At 36.1% G+C, this 22,907-nt stretch overlaps 4 protein-coding genes and 2 pseudogenes across 6 annotated transcripts; 3 read left to right on the top strand and 3 right to left on the bottom strand.

Annotated features, from left to right (window-relative positions):
* The first annotated feature begins 2,357 nt into the window (after positions 1 to 2,357).
* Positions 2,358 to 4,150, top strand: LOC110421164 (putative pentatricopeptide repeat-containing protein At5g52630 pseudogene; annotated as a pseudogene).
* Positions 4,151 to 4,435: 285 nt separating this feature from the next.
* Positions 4,436 to 5,156, bottom strand: LOC149526879 (mitochondrial import receptor subunit TOM9-2 pseudogene; annotated as a pseudogene).
* A 175-nt stretch (positions 5,157 to 5,331) lies between these two features.
* Positions 5,332 to 8,424, bottom strand: LOC110421165 (S-adenosyl-L-methionine-dependent methyltransferases superfamily protein). Of its 3 annotated transcripts, XM_021434664.2 has the most exons (5): positions 8,286 to 8,424; positions 7,844 to 8,188; positions 7,349 to 7,577; positions 6,473 to 6,625; positions 5,332 to 6,152 (listed from the first exon to the last, which is right to left on the bottom strand). In XM_021434664.2, exons 2-5 carry the CDS (start codon positions 8,060 to 8,062, stop codon positions 5,446 to 5,448), a joined length of 1,308 nt encoding a protein of 435 aa, XP_021290339.1. In that variant the 5' UTR covers positions 8,063 to 8,188; positions 8,286 to 8,424; the 3' UTR covers positions 5,332 to 5,445. The 3 variants fall into 3 exon arrangements, with proteins under 3 accessions (XP_021290339.1, XP_021290341.1, XP_021290342.2); XM_021434666.2 differs by having other exon boundaries at positions 7,349 to 7,572; positions 7,844 to 8,413; XM_021434667.2 differs by having other exon boundaries at positions 7,844 to 8,413.
* A 151-nt stretch (positions 8,425 to 8,575) lies between these two features.
* On the top strand, positions 8,576 to 11,817 carry LOC110421166 (uncharacterized). Its single transcript, XM_021434668.2, has 5 exons — positions 8,576 to 8,910; positions 9,018 to 9,146; positions 9,701 to 9,796; positions 9,896 to 9,991; positions 10,751 to 11,817. Coding segments are annotated over exons 1-5 (576 nt in total). The 5' UTR covers positions 8,576 to 8,909; the 3' UTR covers positions 11,005 to 11,817.
* A 109-nt stretch (positions 11,818 to 11,926) lies between these two features.
* LOC110421751 (uncharacterized) lies at positions 11,927 to 16,067 on the bottom strand. Its single transcript, XM_021435418.1, has 2 exons — positions 13,683 to 16,067; positions 11,927 to 12,236 (listed from the first exon to the last, which is right to left on the bottom strand). Exon 1 carries the CDS (start codon positions 15,842 to 15,844, stop codon positions 13,937 to 13,939), a length of 1,908 nt encoding a protein of 635 aa, XP_021291093.1. The 5' UTR covers positions 15,845 to 16,067; the 3' UTR covers positions 11,927 to 12,236; positions 13,683 to 13,936.
* A 5,338-nt stretch (positions 16,068 to 21,405) lies between these two features.
* On the top strand, positions 21,406 to 22,257 carry LOC110421513 (receptor-like protein EIX1). Its single transcript, XM_089784425.1, has one exon. The coding sequence runs from the start codon at positions 21,406 to 21,408 to the stop codon at positions 22,255 to 22,257; it is 852 nt and encodes a 283-aa protein (XP_089640551.1).
* Positions 22,258 to 22,907: the final 650 nt, after the last annotated feature.

Genomic DNA, 22,907 nt, shown 5'->3' on the forward strand with positions numbered 1-22,907 from the left:
AAAGAATTATGCACCAACTACTGAATTAAATGTTCAAGTGCAGCTGTCTATTTAGACTTTGTTGCAATTATATTAAGAACTTTTGTGATCATGTCCAGAAAGAATATTACCAAGTGCTAATCATTCATTACCGCGTTTTTTTAAATAAAAAAAAATGGGAAATTTGAAAACTTTAAAAGCAATCAAAGCTTTTGAGTGTAGTGCTATTATTTTGGAGCCAACCCAAAATCTCAAAGGAAAATGTAATCAGTGAAAAGGCAGGAAAGTGAGGGGTGATGGGCTGTGAGGACATTCACATGGCTTTGCCTTTGCAGGGTTGGCTGGTTTCTTAAGAGAGTTCTTTTTGTCTTAAATGACCACAATTTAGGTCATGATTACTGTGCATTTGGTAAGTATTCTTCTTCCAATGCAAAAACTAAGGCTTCTAAAAGGGCCTAGAATTCATATTGTTTAATGTTCCCCTTCCATAACCCAAACTTCTGTTTTACAGTTTTGTACCAATTCTTTAGGAGTATGATGATTCTCTCTCCCTCTCTCTCTCTCTCTCTCTCTCTCTCTCTCTTTTCTTTTGGAATTCGCACTAAAGAAACTGTTTGATGGTAGAGTTAGATTGTCAGAAGCATAGCCTTCAGTCAGTGTCTTATTCACTGATCAATTTTGTTTTGTTCATCCCAAAACAAGACCAAATAATTCAGTCTTGTGTCCCTAGCATTGTCTTTAAACAGCACCTATGTAGCTTTCTCATTTTTCCAACTCTGAAAGCACAACTGATCTTTTTTTCTTTTTTCCCTTCATTTCATCTATTCACCAGATTCCCCTGTTTTCAGCTGTCACTATGTTAATGAACTTAATTAAGGAGTTCAAGTAGCATGGTAATATGGGTTTTAGATGGAAACCTAAGATTTGAGCTATGTTACTCTATCTACAACATGAGGCCAGAGGGTGAAAAACATGGTGAGAGCAGCAAGGAGGAAGGTTGTTGCCTTCCCTTGCCGTACCGTAGCCTCCCATAATGAAGAGAGGCACATGGGTTTTAACACTGAAAACGGCTGAAACAGCTTTGCCCCATAACGGGAAGGCTCTCTCAGTACGATCACACTACGATCCCAGAGTATCAATTAAACACTTTTGACATTCAACAGATGTAATCAGCTGTTCTCTGCCACCTGGACCATTTCCTTACTTTTTGTTTTAATTCATGTTACTGTTTTATTGTAAAATAAAATGAATAACAGAAAAGAAAATTGAGCCATTAAACACAGTCATTAAGAATTGTTCGTACTAGTTTAAAACAACAGAACAAAGGATACCAACGGGTATCTTTTATCCTGATATGTATGAATAGCCGATTTGATTATACACGAAGTTCAAATTTTATTTAGATTTAAAATAAGTTCCATCAAAAATTTAAATAAAGTATAAATATCACTCTATAAATACGCGATACTTGAAATATGATTGTATAAATATTCCAATAATATCCTATACTCAATATTTTAAACTCAATTATATATATATTATACATATAATTTATTAATGACTTTTATTAATAATTAAATTATAAAGTGAAGAAGATATTTATTTAATTTTGGATAAAATATTTTTATTTTTAATTTTTAATTATAATTACATGTCAATTTATTAATTTTTAAAATAAACAATCCTTTTTCATTAAATAAATTTACTGAATAAATATGAAATGTCAAAATTGTCCCTTTGTTCTTTCTCTTTTCCTTTTTACTATTTTCCTCTTTTTTTCAAGCCAGTCAGATACGCTCCCCTTACGTCGTCAACCGACCACCCCGCGCCCCAGCAGATGAGTGCGCGAGATCTGTGTTCCCAAGATAGCACGGGGGTGGGGGGAGAGTGGACCGTAAGGAAGCGAGATCCGACCGGAGCCAGAGTTGGCACTCCTTGGCCGAACCTAGATCTAACAAGAGCCAAAAGCAGAGTTATTTTTTAATAGAAAAAAAAATTAAAAATGAAAAATATTAATTTATATAATATAATAATTTTTAAATTAAAAAAATAAAATTATTGTTTTAATATTGTCACGTTGTTAAATTAATGAAAATATTAACCAGACTGAGTAACGGTTGGACTTATGAATCTGCCTGGAGAACGACTAAAAGTTAGAGGCCGGATATTTTGGTGTGATGGCTGGTTAGGTGACGGAGAGAGTGGAAGCTTCTGGATATCAGGCTGAAGAAGAAAGAAGAAAGGGGGCTTGGAGATCGAGGGAGGAACACCGTAGGAGTAGAGGAGTGAGGGGATGGCTGTCCGTCGGTGGTTTGGTTTCTTCACAATTTATCTCCGCTGAATCTATTACAGGAGAACTGAGAACTGCAAAATAGAACCAAACAAAGTTTAGTCGAAGCAAAAAAGAAAGAAAAAATGCCGCCATTACCATGAACTTACTACGAGACCCGACATGGAAACCAGAATCCAACTCCGACCCACGAATCATCCATGCCCAAGCTCTAAAATCCCCACGCATCGATCGGTCCGTTTACAACAATCTAATCACCCTCTACTCCAAAAACAACTTCCTCGCTTCCTCTCTCCGTGTCTTCAATCAAATCCCATCACCCAACATCGTCTCATGGACCTCCCTCATCTCAGCTTACTCCAATTCCCCACACTCCCTCACCTTTTTCCTCTCCATGCTTCGCCACCCTATCCTCCCCAACCAACGTACCTTAGCCTCTCTTTTCAAAACCTGCGTTTCCCTCCGCGTTACCTTTTCTTGGCCTTTCTTTGCACGCTCTTTCCTTTAAACTTTCCCTCAATACCCAGCCCTTTTCTGGTTCCGCATTGATTAATTTTTACTCCGCACATCGCCTTCCGGTGGACGCAAGGAAAGTGTTCGATGAGATGCCTGAACGAGATGAAGTTTGTTACGCGGCAGTGATTGTTGGGTTGGCGCGGAATTCTAAGCCAGTTGAATCTTTGTCTTTGTTTGCTAAAATGAAATCTTGCAATGTGGGTTCTACTATGTATAGTGTTTCCGGGGCGTTAAGAGCTGTTGCGGATTTGGCTGCCTTGGAGCAATCTAGGATGATTCACGGGCACACGGTGGTTACTGGGTTTGATAAGAATGTGATAGTGGGGAGTGCTTTGGTTGATGGATATGGGAAAGCAGGGCTTGTTTTGGATGCAAGAAGGGTTTTTGATGAGAATATTGAGGTGATGAATATTGTCGGGTGGAATGCTTTGATGGCAGGTTATGCACAGCACGGGGATAAGAATTCAGTGATTGAGTTGTTTCGGTTGATGGAGAGTGAAGGGTTTGTGCCTGATGAATATAGTTTTCTGGCTCTGCTTTCGAGTTTTTACAATGCAGGTTTGGTTGGAGAGCAGAGATGTGGTTGAAGAGGATGAAACTGGAGTATGGTATAAACGGCGCTTGAGCATTATACATGTTTGGTGGGTGCGTTGGGGAGAGCTGGGCAGTTGGAGTATGCGGAGAGGATTGCTATGACAATGCCGGTTAAGCCTGATGCTGCTGTGTGGAGATCGCTGCTGTCAAGTTGTGCTCATCATGGTGCAGCAGATATGGCTTTGAGAATGGCTAGGAGGTTGTTGGAGTTGGATCCTGATGATGATTCAGCTTATGTGATAGCTGCAAATGTCTTATCAGTTGCAGGGAGATGGGATGAGGTTGCAGAAATGAGGAAGTTGATGAAAGATAGGAGGGTGAAGAAGGAAGGCGGGAAGAGTTGGATTGAAGTCAAGGGGAAGGTTCATGTGTTTTGGGCAGGGGATAGGAAGCATGAGAGGACTGAAGAAATATACACCAAGTTGGCGGAGTTGATGGAAGAGATTGAGAAACTAGGGTACAAACCCGTCTGGCATGAGATGTTGCATGAAGTAGGGAAAGGGGAGAAACGAGAAGCACTTTGGTACCACAGTGAGAAGTTGGCTTTAGCATATGGGATAGTGAGTGATGCAGCACCACCAGGGAAGCCTCTGAGGATCATAAAGAATCTGCGGATTTGTAAGGACTGTCACGAGGCTTTTAAGTACATAAGCAGAGTGATAGAGAAGCAGATCATTGTAAGAGATGTTAACAGATACCATAACTTTTCTAATGGTAGTTGTACTTGTAGGGAGTTTTGGTAACTTATAAAAGTCTTCACCTTTTTTCTCATTTAGACTTAAAACAACCAATTTTGAACTTGTTTAAGCTGCCCTGTTTCTTCACCTTCCTTCTCCGGGGAATACCTCAACTCAACTTCCAAGTTTCCATCAATTCTCAAGCATTCTCATTCCAAAACCAGATGACTGGCATCTTCAAACCATTGATTGTACCAACAATCTAAAAGCAGTCATTTTCAGAGCTAAATTGATCTCTTGACTCTGAGCAGATCATATTTAAGGCACCCATTTACTTGATAGTAATGTATTTTACATTTTTTATTTAATTTCCCATTCATTTTCTCATTATAAAGCAATATTATCAACAACAAAAATTTGAAAAGCAAATCAAAGCAAATCTTCTATGCATTGCTCCAATTTCAATGATTTCCTAAATTCCAGCAATACCCATCAAGGAAATCATGAAACTGAATACTTCTCAAACAATAAAATCTCATACAATCCTCAAAATAAATCTAATCCAAAAAAATCCAATGAAGCATCAATATACGAAATTCTAGAACAGCCCACAAACTAAACCGTAGAAGCGAATATTCCTTTTTACTTTGGAGGGGAGGGCGGAGGGGGTGAGCCGAGGAGGCTCTGCTGCTGCAACTCCATATCATTGAATTGCTGTTCACGGTCCATCTCGATGATGAGTGGGACAACGAGGACCAGGAACGTGGTTCCCGCATACCAGGCGGCTTTTCCCGTGCTCTTCAACAGCTTCTGGGTAACGTAGGCGGCGTCGTTGGCCGCTCTCTTGGTGACGTCGGTTATCGGGGAGCCCGATACGGCGCGGAAGAGTCTAGCGACGATGCCCATGTCGTCGTTGTCGCCGGAGCCTAGCCTTTTGCCTTGCCCAGAGAAGGACATGTTTCTTTCTTTTTGGGGAATTGAAGATAAAAGTAAAAATGAGAGGACAGAGGACGAAGAGAAGGGTTTTTCCTAAAACCCTTTGCCCAATAAAATTTTGCTCATTGTCGCTGAGGTGCTTTTCTTTGGTGGGTTTGGGAATGCGTTCAAAATGGCTATGGGCTGCTTTTATGGGACCGCATGAGGATATTGTCTTTTTGTAAGGAAAGAAAATCGGATGAATGGTTGGACCAAGAGATATGTAAAGGGCTATGGAGTGACAGCCACACTTGTGTGTAATTGGATTGGAGGGTTAGGAATTGAAGTAACCTCTTATAATGAAATGCTTATGGCTTATAAAATAAATAAATAAAATTTAGCTCCTTTGCTTGTTTTCAACATTCACACTGTTTCGTAATGGGCTTTTTGGATTTGCCTCCACCCAAGCATTACTCAAACGAGGGTAAAATCTCTCTTTATATAATGCAAGCATGAGAAGGGTAAGTCTAACATATGTTCTACTTTAACAGAATTGGATATGAGGGTATTCATTACCATATCCCTGTTAACAAGGCCACTACTCAACCCGAATCCTCTGCACACAACTAGAGATGTGTTGCACACCCAAGGTACTGATATAGCGAATCCTATACCACTCCCGGCTTTCCCATTGCTGCATGTTTGTTTGTTCCCTATGAGGACGTCCTTGTATGCTTTGCAAACCCTGGAGACATACTTTCCTACTGGCAGAATACGCTGGTAGAAGTATGAAATGGATTCGTTGGGGTTTGAGATATCGGTGTCTGCATGGAGGTTCAGCACCACAGTGCCATGTTTGGGGTGGAGTTGGTCACTGAGAGACTTGAGAAAGGGGCAATGTGGATCCCATAGCTTGTTAGGGAAGATGTCATCGCCATCATAAGCATCAATGAAGATGATATCGTACAGATTGTTGTTCTCTACAACAAACTTCTCAGCATCTGATTCGTAGAGGTAGAGCCTCTCATGGATGCCCTTCCACATTACTTCATTAATAATATCAGGTTTTGACAAGGCACGTTTGCCTGATGGGGTCATGACAGAGACAGCTGGGAAGCCCATTGCCTGGACTGATGCTGCAATGACAATGGGGTCAATTTCAACTGTATGGATCACGGCACCTGGAAGAAGCAGAGAATCCAAGGTCAGTTGATGTGGATGCATGTCAATGATTTAACTCAATCAATTCAGTAGGACATCTAGAAAACCGAATTATTTGTTCACCTCTTAGACTAAGGAATACCTTACTTGAGGAAAGTATTAACCAAATACATGGCTTAAATGAGAAGATACGTGGTGTCCCATACTTTCGAGTGTGAGGAATCTGTCTTTGGTGCACATTAGTTGATTGAATTTTTTCTTGCTCATAAAGAAGAAAATTTTCAACTACCATCAATACTGAGCTAGCAAACAGGTTTATAAACGAAAAGATAACTTCTACCTTGAATTTTATTAGCCAGAAACAATGGCAAGCTTCCCCCACCATGACCAATGCATAGAATATGCATCCTTTTCTTCCCATGTACTGCAGCCATTAGATCGTAATTACAAGATGCTATAGTAGACAATCCAAGTGACACCATACTCTTGACATCTGCAACAGTACCATCAAATGTATCATAAGATTAGTTAAGCAAACATTAAAATGCAAGAGAAAGAATACATACATTCTCTTCCAGCAATCTAGCTTACATCTTAAGAACATACATTCTATTACTTCACAAAAGAAAGTGTGTGGATGCATGTGTGACAATTTGAGTTAGTCCAGTGGTTTATTCCAAGAAATATAGAAATTGGTAGAAACTTATAACTTCTCAAATCATTAATCTTTCACAGGAACACACCACTCATTCCTGCCAGCATCCTTTTATTGATGTGGATGTTAATAAAGACAGCTAAGTAGACATGAAAGAGCTCACCCTGTCCTAAATCGGTCAAAAGAGATTAGAAGATACAGATGAGGAAGCAATATTCCTTTTTTGACAGATAAGCTACTCAAAAAGAGATAAGGAAATATAGAATAGGTAGTATAAACTAAAACGGAGATATAATGAGAAAGTGCCTATCCTGACGAGCTACCATCAGAGTTAAGATTTGTGACGCTCAATAAAATTCTATCGGCAAAGAAATGAGAGAATATGATGCTGAATAGAAGACAAATTGAATGAGGAGCAGTGGAGCAAACACAAGACTGGATACATAAGAGCATCAAATGTATGAGAACGAAAATAATATGAAAATTGACCCACCAAGTAGATCTTTGGAAGAAACATTAGACAAAAGACAAATTTTAAAAAGAACTAAAGGAGCAATTTACATGGAATAGCCAGACATTGTGCCTGCTGCATAATGCATATAGAGCCAGGTTCAGTTTTCCGGTAAGCAGCCATTATTTTAACTGTACTTTGGCGAGTATTATCATTAAAGCGAAGGACACGCCATTGATATCCGAGTATTCTAAAATGTCCATTATGTTCATAACCTGGATCAATCTCTGCATATCTTTGCTGAAGCCACTTCTCTGTTTCTGGCCAGTAAACTCTGTTCTGCAAAAACTTAAAAGCAACTTATCATCTATTCTCTACATCAAAAAGACCAATTCACTTTGTAGAAAAGAATTTCGCTGCAGCTTAAAGCTCTAAATTACAAGTACTCCCACCGAAAGAAATTAATTACTGTACTCAAACCCGAGACGAAAATGGTAGAGAATTTGCATACCTAAAACAATTGGAAACCCAGAAAAGGTTTCCGAAACCAATCAAAGTTGATGCAAAAATGAGGAAAAAAGAGAAAGGGATGTAAAGAAACTGACCGGTCTAGAAGACGGGTAAGCGAGGACCGAGACAATGCCGTTCCCTTTCTCGGAGACGGTGTGGAAGACGGTGTTTCCATTGAATTCGGATTCGGATTCGGACCCCCACCATTCAGATGAGTAAAACCAGTCACCTTCATCCACTATTTGGCGTGGTGCCGCCGTGCACAACCGCCGGTGCATATTCCATCTCCAGCTCAACCCCGCTCTCCTCCACATTAATAAAGAATCAACAGAAAGAAGAAAAACCCTGATTCTGCCAAGTTCTACTAGGGCTTAAACCCTGAAGTTACTGAGGTTTTAGCCCAGCTTCTTCACAAGACAATGGCGACTGTAGAAGTTAAACTGTGGTAATTTGTTTTAGCCATTATTAGGCAGAAACATTTTGAATTTTTTTTCTTTTTTATTTGGGTAATTAAAATTATGCCACAGAAGGTCTTACCACGTGTGTGCAGCACGGCGAGCAATGGAGATGTGGCCTCTAAGTGGAAGCCAAGGCCCAAGAGACAGAAAACAGAAGAGAAAGCACAGAACGAGAGAGAGCCATTGAACATGGGAAGGTCAACTAAGGCAGGCGTATCCGATTCTGAAATCAGAGTATCAAACCCAACAGCTGACAAATATATGGAAGTGGGTCCCATTTAGCATTTGCTCATTCGACAACTCGACTCGACCCGACTCAACTCAACAAAACTCCCCTCATTTCCCAACACAAAAGCGTGATGCTTTCTCCCATTTAAACGTATAAGACACAAAGTTGACCACACCCCGGTGAATCTTGGCAACATCGAAAAACCAGGTTGTTTCAACATTTAAACGTATAAGACACAAAGTTGACCAAACCCCGGTGAATCTTAGCAACATCGAAAAACCAAGTTGTTTCAAACTTCTTTTTCCCTTCCTCCAAAGAAGAACAAAAGATCCTTTGGATACCGTTAAATTTCAATTTTTGTCGTTTGTTGTTTGATTAATTGATAAGCTCTAAACGGAAACATCCGCCAGGGAGATTCAACAGTTTGCTGTCAACAGCAGAACAAGCTCTCACAAGTCAAACCAGATAAAAACAAGTTGGTGGTTTTTTTTTTTTTTCATTTTTAACCTCTCTTGCAGATTTGATTATTGATAGTTTGATTTTGTTCTGAGATGGGGTTATATTATTGTTTGGAAATTTTAGTGTATCCAAGGGTGAAGGTGAGAGAACAAGACCAAGATGATCAATATGCTATGCATGATAACAAGATAAGCTCTGTGTTGTCTTTGAAGGATGTTTTGTTTCTCTCCATGCTTGATTCTTATTTTCCAGGTATTCTCTGCTTTGCTGGTGCTTTTCTGTTTCATCCTTTCTTAAAGTTTTTATTGTTCTGTAAGTCAGCTTCCTTTAAAACTTGGATATGCATTTTAGCAGCATGGAATCATTTGTCAACATATTTGGCTTTCAGGGGGTGGCGGGTGTTTGATCATTTTTCTGATTAATTTGATATTTGGTCAAAGTTTGGAACTTCTACTTTTTGAAGACATCTATCTATGACCATAACAGAAAAAAGATTCTAATTTGTTGATTGATATATATATTCATGTTTGTTACCTAAGGCAAAAGATGCCTGCTTAAAAAGTTTTTTGTTTAAGGATAAAGTTTGAGGGATGATCATGATCATATGTTTGATCTACTCATGAAACCAGTAGTAATGATTCGAAGTTCCCTACATGTTTCAAGTTTTTAACTTTCTCATGCTAATTTTCAACAACGATGTCGGTATGCCTACTTTCGGAACATTTTAAAGCTATGATGAATCTTCTTTTCAATCTGTTGATGATCGGTTGGTATATGGTCATAATAGCTTTTTTAATTATTGACAGTGAAAACACCCCAGGATGTTTCTCCGATGGCTAAAGCCAGAATTCCAGAGTCTTATGCGCCAGAAGTAGAGAAGCCTTCAGATTCTGCACCTCCGGGTAGACATTTACCCTCATGCTACTCGTTCTATGCAACTGTCTAATTTGCTTCAGTACAAGATTTTTGAATTCATTTAATCTAGTCTACTTGATTTGCAGAATCTGAGAAGAACAAGAAAGAAACTGATGAGGAGGATAGACCAAATATTAGAGTCAGTTTGACTCCACGTCCTCGGGCTGTCATATCTAGCCCTGGTAACTACATTTTAACTCACTCTTAGATGGAGCTTTAGACTTTTTTTTCTTCCTTCAACAGAATCGAAGTTGTTTGTGCTGTATGGCTCTGTGGCTACAGGAAACATTTATGGCTACAAGAAACATTTATGTTGTATTTGAGGCTCTGAAATGTATGCTGCAATGTTTCTTGATACTCATACTGTTATTGATGATAGGATAGAGGTTAAAACTTTTCTTGCTCATTTCATCCATTAGAAGATGGATAGTTTGCTGATAATCACTTCTTTAGATATCGATAGTGGTCATTTCCTGTCCTTGGGCCTTTGATGCTATTTCTTAAAATGAACAAATCATATTAAAGCCTCAGAAAAATAACAGGATACAATTTAAGCGATGATTTGCTATCTATAGTGTTGGTGTAATTTATTCTAGTGCTTTGAAATGAGCTAATCGGTCTATGAAAAAGGCTTTGCAGCATCATTAGAAAACTTAATGCATTAAATAGAACAATAATTGCAGGTGGAGCTCTGGGCTACATGTAGTATCATGAAATAATCTATATGATGATTCTTTAAGATGAAGGACTCACATTTTATGGTTTTTCTTGAATGTAATGATGTTTAATTGGCTGAGATGGAGGACACAGAAACAACAAATAATTACTTTTCTGGTTTAATGCTCAAAAATTGCTGCAACATTTACTTGATGTGTTTGCACTTCTCTGTGTACATACCATGAAGTTCTCTAACTCATACCTTTCTGCAATTTTTTATTTAGACAACGATGCAGTGATTGGGAATAATAACAGGATTAAAGGGGAACATCGCACAGCTTTGAAGAATCATTTTACAGTTCAAAACAGACACGCGACCCGAAGCCATATCTTTGCCAGAAGTCCTGTGAGGACAAGAAAGTCCAAGGATGATGCTGACTGTAATTTTGATGTTAAAGCAAAGAAAGGGTCAGGAACAACAGTTTCAAGTCAGAGAAGACACCATAGAACTGAAAGGCCAAGCTGGCAAGATCCATAGAAATTTAGGTGTATGAGCATTTTCCATTGGGCCTATACACTTACTTGAAGCTGATAGTCTTCAATTAGAGTGGCACCTTCTTTTTGGTTTTTCTATTTATTTTTTACTTAACCTTCTTTTCTTTTTCTTTTTTTCTAGTATGCAAACAGCATATTCCTTGTGACAAGCTTCTACTTGTCTTTAACAGAACAGAGTTATTGAGAGAGGATATGTTACAGAGTTTATACAGAGTTATTGAGGAAAAAAACAAAAAATCCACCTCCTTGCGCTGTGAAAAATATTAAAAGAGCAGAAAGGGAATGAAGGGTTATCAATCATGGGTAGTTAGTGATGATGGTTCTGTCAATGAGGGTGGCCAAGATGCACCCAGCTTTGGTGGATGGGATGAGCTAGATTGAATGGGATCGATAAGAATGTCATCAACAATGGCAAGCAGCTCAAAAAAGACAACAAACGAGAAGGGCAAGTTGAGTACGAAAAGAAATACAAGTGATGCACCTTTGCTGTTGAGATTGTTGTTTGCTGTTTTCCCATTTTTAGGTTCCATGGCTAAACTGTTCTGGTGATTCCGTCTAGCAAGCCTAAGGTCGGATCATGACAATCTTTGCTCTGTTGTGTTTAGGCAAAGCTACGGTATGAGGGTTTATTGTTCCAGTTCTTGCTCAACTATGTTATAGGCCATGCTTGCAGACGGATCACTCATGTTAATACATCATTATACAAGTCTACTTATGAGCATATACCCATGTTCTTGTTTTTGTTTTAGTTTGAGATTTGTTTGAATGTTGAAGCAGAATAGAGCCATGTGGTCTAGACATCTGTTGTGTGGTTTTAGCAACCAGAGCTATTTTACCTCTTTTTCAGCTTTCATCTTAGATTCTTGGGGTTCATTTAGTGCATTGCTTGGCATCAACTGTTTTTTCTTAAAATCCTGTCGAATAACATGAAAGTAACATAGGAATGAAACCAGTTCACGTTTTATTAACTGTCTCCTGCTTGCTTAGAAGGACATCATACGAAGATGAGAAACAAAAAAAATGAAACAACACGGTTATAAAAAACCCGAAACTTGGGTTCAGAGGAGTTCCTCCAGTCTCAAAGCATTGACCTGTACCTTGTTGTCCATTGTGCTGTTTATTACACAGCTCCACATTCATTAAGGTCGCAATGGTTTGGATCCAAGATCTTTACACATCTCTTCTGTGCATCAATCTATGGTACCATTGATACAACTGCAAGAACAAAAATCAAACAAAACAAATTAAGTTTCAAACCCCAAGTAAAAAAATAAAACCATAAGGATTTTAACTGGACTCTTTGATTAAAATGGATGATCATTGAATCAAATACTTGGATGTTAGAAGGAATAAACAAAGCAGACCAGTAAAAAAGAGAGTAAGGATGAGAAAACAAGTGAGAGCATATGACTTAGCCATGACAAAGCAATTTCAATGTTGACCCTATAATTTTGCATAAGCATTTAGCAATTACATAAAGCTTTTAGAATTCCTATTGAGAGAAATAATCCAAGGAATTGTGGGATTGATATGAAGTAAATTTGTCCAAATATGAAAGAAAATTCGACAGATTTGAAGCAAATATGGATATGAGCTTCCAGGCACTTGTTTTGACAATCCTCAATGGCAGTTGGATGGATACAATGTCTCTTGGCATGGTTTTGTGCATCAGTTTTAAGGTACCATTGACATAGTTGCAAGAAAATGTAATAAGCGATCAAATGAGAAAACAAAAGATTACTAAGTTTCAAACTCAAATAAGTAAGAGTTGGAGAGGGATAAAAGAAAAGAAAGCAAACCATTGACAAGGAGGGCAAGGATTAGAAAGTGAGTGAAAGAAAATTTGGCCATCTTTCACAATACTCAATCCCAAAAATCTTATGCTAGCTTTGTCTAGGAAATGCTTGAGTGTGTGAGTTAGCCTCCGGGGTTTGGAGGCGTATACATATATGAACAATGGAGAAATTGAATATAAAAACCAACCAAAATAGTAGGGTACAGTATCCTCAAGATCTAAAATCTTTTAGATACTCTTCTAGATCGACACCCTTATGTTTTTGGTTACTTGTTGACCTTAACTTGTGATATGACATTTTCAGATTTTTTTATATATAAATTCTTATGTTTAAAAATTTTGTTGATGTATTTTCAAATTTGAAAGAGTGTCTTTCAATAATATGACTATTGGAAGAACATCTCTAATCACAAGGTTATGTGACTATTGGATTGTTGAGTTTATCCATATGAAAGGTTATGTCACGTAATAAAGTGACTATTGAGTTAGCCGATCATTTCCAAGTTGTTCTAAGAAACTTGCATGTCTAGAAACACACCAAAGATGCGCAAAATGACTCAAACAGCCATCCAATGATGGACGAGATTATCCCATTTGTTATGATCTTTAGTTGAACATGTTCATAATCCTAACACCTTTTATCCTTCTGACTTCTGTGGTGGCAACTAACTCTTCTAGACAAATGGAATAAATAGTCTTCCTCACACTTCGTAGATATTCCTGCTTGTTTGGGAAATCTTTCCACAAAGAGATAACATTACCTCTTCTACAACTTATCACCAAGTGTATATAATAATTAATTATTTTCGTTCCCACAACTATGTGTATAGTGTCATATATATGCTGTTTCATATAAACTTTTGAACCTGATTCCTTGTAGTGAAGGGCACAGCCCAAGTCTCCCCAGCAAACCGATTTCGGCCACAGGTTGACAGCCTTGTCATCTTGTGTTATTTGGTTCTTTCCACGGTGGCAATATAACTTCATCCTCGATTAGCAGAATCTGACTTAAGATTCTTCAGGGTCTATCTCACAGTGCGGTAAGTCTTAAAACACAAGATTCTGCTGAACTCAAGGTGTGAACTGCAACTGTCTCCAGAAAGAAATATCTAATATGTGGCTAGCCACTGTTGTTTGCCTCAACCCAACTACACCCATGTTGCTTCCTAACTCCCTTCTCCTCCATGCGTGCTCGAATGCTCTCAGCATCTTCTCTTCGTCCACAGGAAAGATACATTTCTGCTAAAATTAAGTATACACCGGAGTTATGAGGTTCTATTTCCAAAACTCTTTCAGCAGCTATCACACCCACCTCAATGTTGTGGTGGATTCTGCAGGCTCCAAGCACAGCTCCCCAAACACTAGCTGGAACTTCAATTCCATCTGCTCTCATTTGATTAAGAAAACTCATTGCCTCATCTATGAGTCCAAATCTCCCCAACAGATCAACAATGCAAGTATAATGCTCAGTTGTTGGCTCAAGAAAGCATTTGTTTTTCATATAATCAAAGTAGTATTTACCTTGGTCTACCAGCCCAGCATGGCTACAGGCAGATAAAACACCAATAAAAGTTATTTGATTAGGCTTAATATCAGTTAATCTCATAAGCTCAAACATCTCGAGAGCTTTTTCAGCATTTCCATGGTGAGCAAATCCACATATTATAGAATTCCAAGAAATAACATCATGGCTCGGCATGGAAAAGAACTCCAGCAAAGCAGAGTGCAAGTCACCACATCTTTCGTACATAGTGACCAATGCGTTAGAAACTGCAGTGAAATTATTTAAACCTGACTTAACTACCTGTGCATGACTCTGCTTCCCAAGGTCTAAGCTTGGCAAATTTGAAGAAATGGTTAATAGACTAGTAAGTGTAACTTCATCAGGGGAGAAACCTGATTCTTTCATTCTGATGAAAATCTTAAAACCTTCTTCACCATAATCGGTTTCTCCCAACCCACTTATCATGGCATTCCACACAGTTACATCTTGAATTGGCATCAATTTGAAAACTTTAATCGCACTCCTAACCTCACCTACTTCAAAATATCCAACAATTATGTTCGTCCACGAAACAACATCATTATACGGTTGTTTCTCCAAAAATGCATGAGCTTCCTTGACAAGTCCATTTCTTATCAACCCCAACAAGATTGAGTTCAATGTTTTACAACATTTCATAGGCATTTCCATGAAATAACGCAAAGCATCTACTAATCGTCCACTTGTAACCAATCCACTCAGCAATAATTTCCATGAATCCAAATCCTTCTCAGGCATTTCCTGGAACAAAATTTCTGCCTTGTCAACACAGTCAAAGCCTACATAACCCTCTAGCATCACATTCCATGCACGAACATCCTTTACTGGCATCTCTTCAAAGAATTTACAAGCTTCGGCCATCCTTCCGGCTTTTGCAAGCCCTGAAATCATAACAGTCCAAGAAGCAACATCTCTATAACTCATTCTTTTAAAATACTCCTGAGCCAAATCAAACTTTTCACACTTCACAAGCCCTTCAATCACCAAGTTCCAAGATATAACATTTTTCCCTGGCATCTCCTCAAACACCTTCAACCCTTCCTCCAACATTCCATTCATAAAATACCCTCCAAGCATTGCATTCCACGTCACCACATCTCTACAAGCCATCCCTTCAAAAACTCCCCTTGCACCTTCCACATCATGACCAAGCATGAGCCCAGATATCAGAGTGTTATACGTAAAAATATCACGTTCTGGCATTTGATGGAATAAGGCCAAGGCTTTACTTAAAAACCCATTCAGAAAATACCCACGAATCATTGTATTCCAGGTGACAACGTTTTTGCGAGGCATTTTGTCAAACAGGTTCTGGGCTTCTCGGATAAGCCCATTTTTCATTAAATTTGAGATTTTGTAGTTGTGGGGTTTAAGGTTGGAGACTGTTGTGGATGTTTGGTTGGTTTTAAAGAATGTTGGGGCAGAAAAAGAGAGGTGTCTGGCGAGTTTTATAGGAAGAGTTGGCGTTGGTTTAGGTATGAACATGCCCAAAACCAGAGAGCAAGAGAAAGGTAAACAGGATTAATAAAAAAAGAGCGTGCAGTAGTAAGTTGGACTGATGATCCTATGTGCTGATCTTCACGACCGTACTCGTGTCAATCACTAATTGGTTAGAACACATATTTGCAAAACAACCAACTGAACCTCAGGTTGTATATGTAAAATGACCAAGGAAAAACTTCAAGGAAAGTCAGGACTGCAAATTGATTCTAAGTCATTGTTTGACACTATTTTTTACAAAATGAAATCAAGTTCAGATATTTCGTTTATTGTAAATCGTCAATTTTTATATTTAAATTATGTTTGGTTTCATATTTCAAAAATAATTAACATATATATATAATTTTAAAAAACTATATCTTTATGAGGAACTTGAATATCATGGTATTGGTAATTAATCAATAATCTATTGTCCACGTAAACAAGACCAAGATTTAGAGAATTGATAAAGAGAGGCTAAGGTGTGGAAAATGCAGATCCGGGATAAGACAAACTAATTAAGATTTTCGCAAGAAAAATTATCCAAGAGCAAAAAGAAGAATTAGCTCAAAAACTGAGGGACACGGTGGTGTAAATCAATATAGCAAAGCCATTTCCATTCTCGGATTGGAACTCTTAATTTGTTTCCTTCTAAAGCATTTTAAGAGTAAAATATGCAAATAACAAATTTAGCGATCGAATGGAGTTTAGAACAACAAATTGGATAGCTATTAAGTTAGATAAATAACTGAGTTTGGTGAAGAGCAAATCAACACTAGAAAATCGTGCAAATAATTTTACATCTTTATCTGAATTTTCTATTTTCTATATCTTCTTCTCGTCTCTAATTCTAGAAGAATCACCAAATTGGCAGATCTTCATAAGTGGATCCTAATTACTAGTACAATTTTTTGAAACTTGGAAATCATTTGGGGAAGTATATGCAATTTCTTATCCTTAATTAATTATTGCCACTGATTCTCTGAATTGCTCGGGATTCTGAAATTTTACAGCATTATTATGTGGTTGTTTCTCCAAAAATGCATGAGCTTCCTTGACAAGACCATTTCTTATGGACCCCAACGACACTGAGTTCAATGTTGTACAACATTTCGTAGGCATTAATTTCCATTAAACAACGCAAAGCATTTACTATTCGTAAGCAACCCACTCAGCAATAATTTCCATGAATCCAAATCCTTCTCAGGCATTTCCTGGAACAAAATATCTGCCTAGTCAACACACACTCAAAGCCTACATAACCCTCTAGCATCACATTCCATTCACGAACATCCTTGACTGGCATTTACAAGCTTCAGCCATCCTTCCGGCCTTTGCAACCCCTGAAATCACAACAGTCCAGGAAGCAGCATCTCTATAACTCAATTCTTTTAAAATTCTCTTCAGCCAAATCATACTTTTCACACTTAACAAGCCCTTCAGTCACCAAGTTCCAAGATATCACATTTTTCCCTGGCATCTCCTCAAAAACCGTCAACCCTTCATCCAACATTCCATTCAATGTTCATAAAATACCCTCCAAGCATTGCATTCCACGTCACCACATCTCTACAAACCATCGCTTCAAAAACTCCCCTTGCACCTTCCACATCATGACCATGCATGAGCCCAGATATCACGGTGTTATACCCAAAAATATCACGCTCTGGCATTTGATGGAATAAGGCCAAGGCTTTACATAAAAACCCATTCAGAAAATACGCACGATCCATTGAATTCCCGGTGGCAACGTTTTTGCGAGGCATTTTGTCAAACAGGTTCTGGGCTTCTTGGACAAGCCCATTTTTCCTTTCATTGGAGATTTGGCAGTTGTGGGGTTTGAGGTTGGAGACTGTTGTGGATGTTTGGTTGCTTTGAAAGGATGCTGAGGCCTGGCGAGTTTTATAGGAAAAGTTGGGTTTAGTTTAAAAAGGAACATGCCCAAAAGCAGAGAGCAAGAGAAAGGTGAATAAGATTGATAAAAGAAAAGAGTGAACAAAACTAAGGTGGACTGGTGATCCTATGTGCTCATCCTCACGACCGTACTCGTGTCAATCAGTAATTGGTTAAGAATATATATCTGCAGAACAACCAACTGAACCTCAGCTTGAATACGTTAAATGACTAAGGAACAACCTCAACGAATGTAAAGACTGCAAATAGATTCTAAGTCATTGTTTGGTACTATTGTTTACAAAATAAAATATTTCATTTATTATATATTGTCATTTTTTTTATTTAAATTATGTTTGCTTTCATACTTTCTTGTAGGTAAAGTTATGTTTCATCATTATTTTAAAAATAATGAATACATATATAATGATTAAATATATAAATATGCTCTCGAATTATATTAAGAAAATCAATTTAACTTTAATCCATTTGTTACGTTCAAATAAACTCATCAACTCTTATATTATCTTAAATAAGCTTCTTTCACTAACTATTAACTAATCAAAAGTATAATTCGTAATTTTTGATACTACGTCATCTACCACGTGATATGTTGACAAGTCATCTTGATAATGTTAATACTATGTAACATAAAAAATTATTGACTAAAAATTAAGTGTTATACTTTTTACCCATCCAAATATTCAAAAATTATTAATTAAAAATTTGAAATAAAAAACTAAAAAAAAATTAATTGTTTCAAATTGATTACCATCATTTTTAACTAATTATTATTTTCTTAATTGAAACCATTCTTCCTAACAAAAAATTTTAATCCAACTTTTTCAAGTCAATTGAAGCTATTATTGCTCGATTGAAAGTTAGTATATAAAAATCTGAAAATACACAAATAAAATTTTGAGAAGAGGAAATCAATAATAGTTTCTCTCTTCACATCTTTCATAATTTTTGAAAATTTAAGACTACTTAAAAAATAATTTTTAAAAAAGAAATAAGAATTGCAGACATGGAGAAGACATTATAATTATAAGGTACGTTGGTTTAGAGAATGTAAAGAAATACGAGAATACCCAAATATAATTTTGAGGATAAAAGTTAATAATAAATTCTTTTTTAGTTTTAAAAAATTCAAGACTATCCAAAGAATGATTTTTGGAAGAGAAATATGAATTGCAAACAAAGAGAGGATATTCTAACTATATGATACGTTGGGCCTAGGGAATGCTGAAGAAAGTGAAAATTTCGTTGTGAGCAACAATGGCTTTAATGGACTTAGAAAAGTTGGATTAGATTTTTTTGTTAGGAATGATGACTCAAATTAAGAAGGTGGTAACACTACCAAAAAACATGCTTTTTCTGACGAAATTTTGTTGGAAATTCGTTGTTAGGAATGGATTTTATTTGTATAAAAATACCTAATTTTATGTGTAATGAATTTTTGATAGAATTTCGTAGGAAATGCTTTTCCAACGAAATTTCGTTTCAGAAGAATTTTCAAAGGAATTTTCGTTGGAAATTTTCAACATAATTGCTTTAATACAGTGAATGGATTATGCACTTTTTTCTACGGAATTTTTCGTTGAATTTTTTCAATGGATTATTCATGCTTGCATTATGAAAATTGATTTTATTAATTCTAAATTCGCAATAACCCTAGTTTTTTTATGAATATTGATTAGATCAAATGCAGCATTAATTAGAATATATATTTGCAAAACAACCCACTGAACCTCAAGTTGAATTATGTTTAATCAACAGCTAAAAAATCACAATAAAAGTAATGAAAAACCAAAATGAACGTAAAAATTGCAAATGAATTTTAATTCATTTGTGTAGTATTATCTTTTACAAGCGAAATCAAAGTTCATATTTTTTTTTGTGATAATTCATTGGTGGTAATTTATTACTTTTTATACCTTTAAGATTTAAAAAAACCTCTAAATTATTCACAAAAGTTTAAATAATTTCTTATACTTTTATTGTGCTTAATTAAATTTTTATATTTTGTTTTGAACCAAATAAGTAATTATATTTTTATTTTTAAATCAAATGAACCCTTATAACTAATGATAGATTTAATCAAAATGTTACTTGTCATTCCATATCATGTGATGTTGATATGGCACTAACAAGGGCAGAGCCTCCTTAAGCTCAAAATTTTTAAAATTTTTTCCATATTTTATAAATTTTTTTATTTTTTATATTTTTTTTAGTTTCCTCCCCAAAATAATTTTTTATTTAATAATTAATACAAATAAAAAAAACAATATGATTCCACTCAATTTTAAATTTTTTTATTTTTAATTGATATTATTATTAATATTTATTTATTTTTTATTCTATTTATTCATATATTTTAAATCTCTATAGATTTTCTTCTACAAATTTCTACGAACCATCAACCTTATTCTTTTTCCTTCTTTTGTATTATGGCATATGTGAGTTCTATCTTCTACTTACTATGTTCTTCTTTTTTCTATTATGTGAATTTTATTTTTCATGATTTTAATCTTTAAAAATTAATAAATTATTATGTAATTCTCAAATATAAGTTGTAGTGTTGTACAATTTTTTAGAATTTCATCAATATATCATTTTTTATTTGGAATAACCAATGCGTTCTAGCATATATGTTGTAATTTTAAATAATAAGAATATATATAAATTAATAGAATGAAATGATTGTATTTCTTTCAATATAATTTTATTTATTATATTTATTTTTAATAGCTCTAAAAATAAAATTTTATTTAATAATTATTTTTATTCCTCAAACGGTTTGATAGAATTAGAGTTATGGTTAGCATATAGCTAGTTAAGTCCAACAAATAAATTATAACTTAATATGTTAAGCCTATAAAATTAAAATATAAAAATAAAAATGAGTCTACTAACCCAAACACACTATGTTTTAATATAAATCTAAACCTATCATACCATATTATATTTCAATGATCCAACCCAATATCCTTTCTAACATATTATATCTCAATAGTTCAATCTAATAACTCAAAACGTTAATTAATAATTTAAGGGATAAATAGAAAATAAGAGAAATTCTTCAAAAATGCTTACGGTAAGTTTGCATTCGGGAGCAATTATTCCAAGTTTAATTGGAGCCAGAATATTGTTCTTGGAAATTTTGTATTGATGTCGAGGCTTGCACACTGTCATTGACTCTTTGGTCAAGTCTAGAAAGCTTGGGCGTTTCTACGCCATAAATAAAGGTTAAGGGACAAAGCAATAACATCATAATTTCCTGCTGTTCTTACGAATTTTTAAAAGCCTCTCTAGTGAAAAATGCTTTACACGTTATTAGGTTTCAATGTTTGAATTGGAGATTTTTCATATCCTCACAATTTGTAAGAAATTAATTTATTAATTGTAAATTGGCAATAGCACTAGTTTCCAACGAAGACCTTGAGAAAAACTAAAAGACCTTGACAAAATTTTGGAAGATTGCAATTACATGGTCCCACTCACACACACATTAGTTTGTTAACGTGTTTAACGGTTACATAAATATTGAAACAACAAGGTAGTATAAATAGCAATCTGCCATCAACTTCTTGCTTCATGATAAAATTGAAGAGCAATGAGTACTATTTTAATGCTTTTGCTTTTCAGTCTAGTTGCTGTTAACATTAGTTTCAATGAGGGTTGTATTGAGAGTGAGAGACAAGCCCTTTTCATGTTCAAACAAGATTGATAAAGATTGTTGCGATTGGGTTGGGGTTGTTTGTGACAATGTGACTGGCCATGTGCTTCAACTCCATCTTACAAATCCACTATCTTCTCCGAAATTTTATGCTAGTGCTGTTGAATTTGAAGCCTTTGAGAGGTCAAAGCTAAGAGGTAAGATAAACCCTTCTTTGCTTATGTTGAAGCATTTGAATTATTTGGACTTAAGCAACAATGCATTTGAAGGTATTCCCATTCCCAAGCTCTTGGGTTCTATTGAGAGTTTAAGATACCTTAATCTCTCTCGCGCTGGATTTAAAGGATTAGTTCCTCATCAACTTGGAAATCTCTCAAGTTTACAGATTCTTGATTTTCATGATGATGAAAGTTTTCTCTATGTTGCCAATCTCCAATGGTTGTCTGGTCTTTCCTCGTTAGAACACCTTGATTTGAGTTATGTGAACCCTATAAAAGTTTCCGATTGGTTGAAAGTGATAAACACACTTCCTTCTTTGCAGAAACTATATTTATCAGGTTGTCAACTTTCTCAGGTTCCTCCATCCATAAATCTTAATCTGTCATCTCTTGCAATTCTTGACCTTTCTTTTAATTCTCTTGCAAATGCCTTGGTCAACTGGATATTTCAGTTCAAATCCCTAGTTTCCCTTGATCTGAGTGATAATAATTTCCAAGGATGTATATTTGATGGCCTTGAAAACATGACTTCTCTTAGGTACCTTGATCTTTCATATAACCATTTTAAATCTTCAATACCTGACTGGCTGTATAATCTCAACTCAGCTCTAACAACTTGCAAGGTTTAATTTCAAGTGCCGTAGGAAACATGAGTTCTGCCATTAACCTTGACTTTTCATGGAATGAACTTGAAGGAAAGATTCCAAGATCAATGGGAAATCTTTGTGACGTAAAATCACTTGATTATTCAGGTGTGAACTTAAGTCAAGATATATCTGACATTTTAGGAATTTAATCGGATTGTGTTTCTAAACAACTTGGTTTCTTGAGATTGGGTTGGTGTCAACTTTCTGGTCAATTAAGTAACCGACTTCTGAACTTTAAGAATTTGAAGGAACTTTATTTGTACAATAACTCAATCTCTGGTCCGATTCCGTTGTCCATAGGACAACTTTCGTCCTTGAGAGGTTTATATCTTGCTCAGAATAAATTAACAGGCCACCTTCCCGAGTCAGTTGGGCTACTTGCAAATTTGGAAATATTTGTTAAGGGGTGTCGTTTCAGAAACTCACTTTGACAATCTTACAAAATTGCAAATGCTATATGCTTCTGGTAACCCATTTGTTTTAAATGTCCGTCCTGATTGGATTCCTCCTTTTCAACTCATAATTTTAGAGTTAAAATCTTTGCATGTAGGTCGGCAGTTTCCCCCGTGGCTTCGTTCACAAAAATATTTAAGATATGTAGATATCTCTAACTCAACCATTTCAGATAGCAT

This window comes from Theobroma umbraticum, unplaced genomic scaffold (assembly GCF_002168275.2).
Source record: "Theobroma umbraticum cultivar Fairchild unplaced genomic scaffold, ASM216827v3 scaffold_130.0, whole genome shotgun sequence".
NCBI lineage: Eukaryota > Viridiplantae > Streptophyta > Magnoliopsida > Malvales > Malvaceae > Theobroma > Theobroma umbraticum.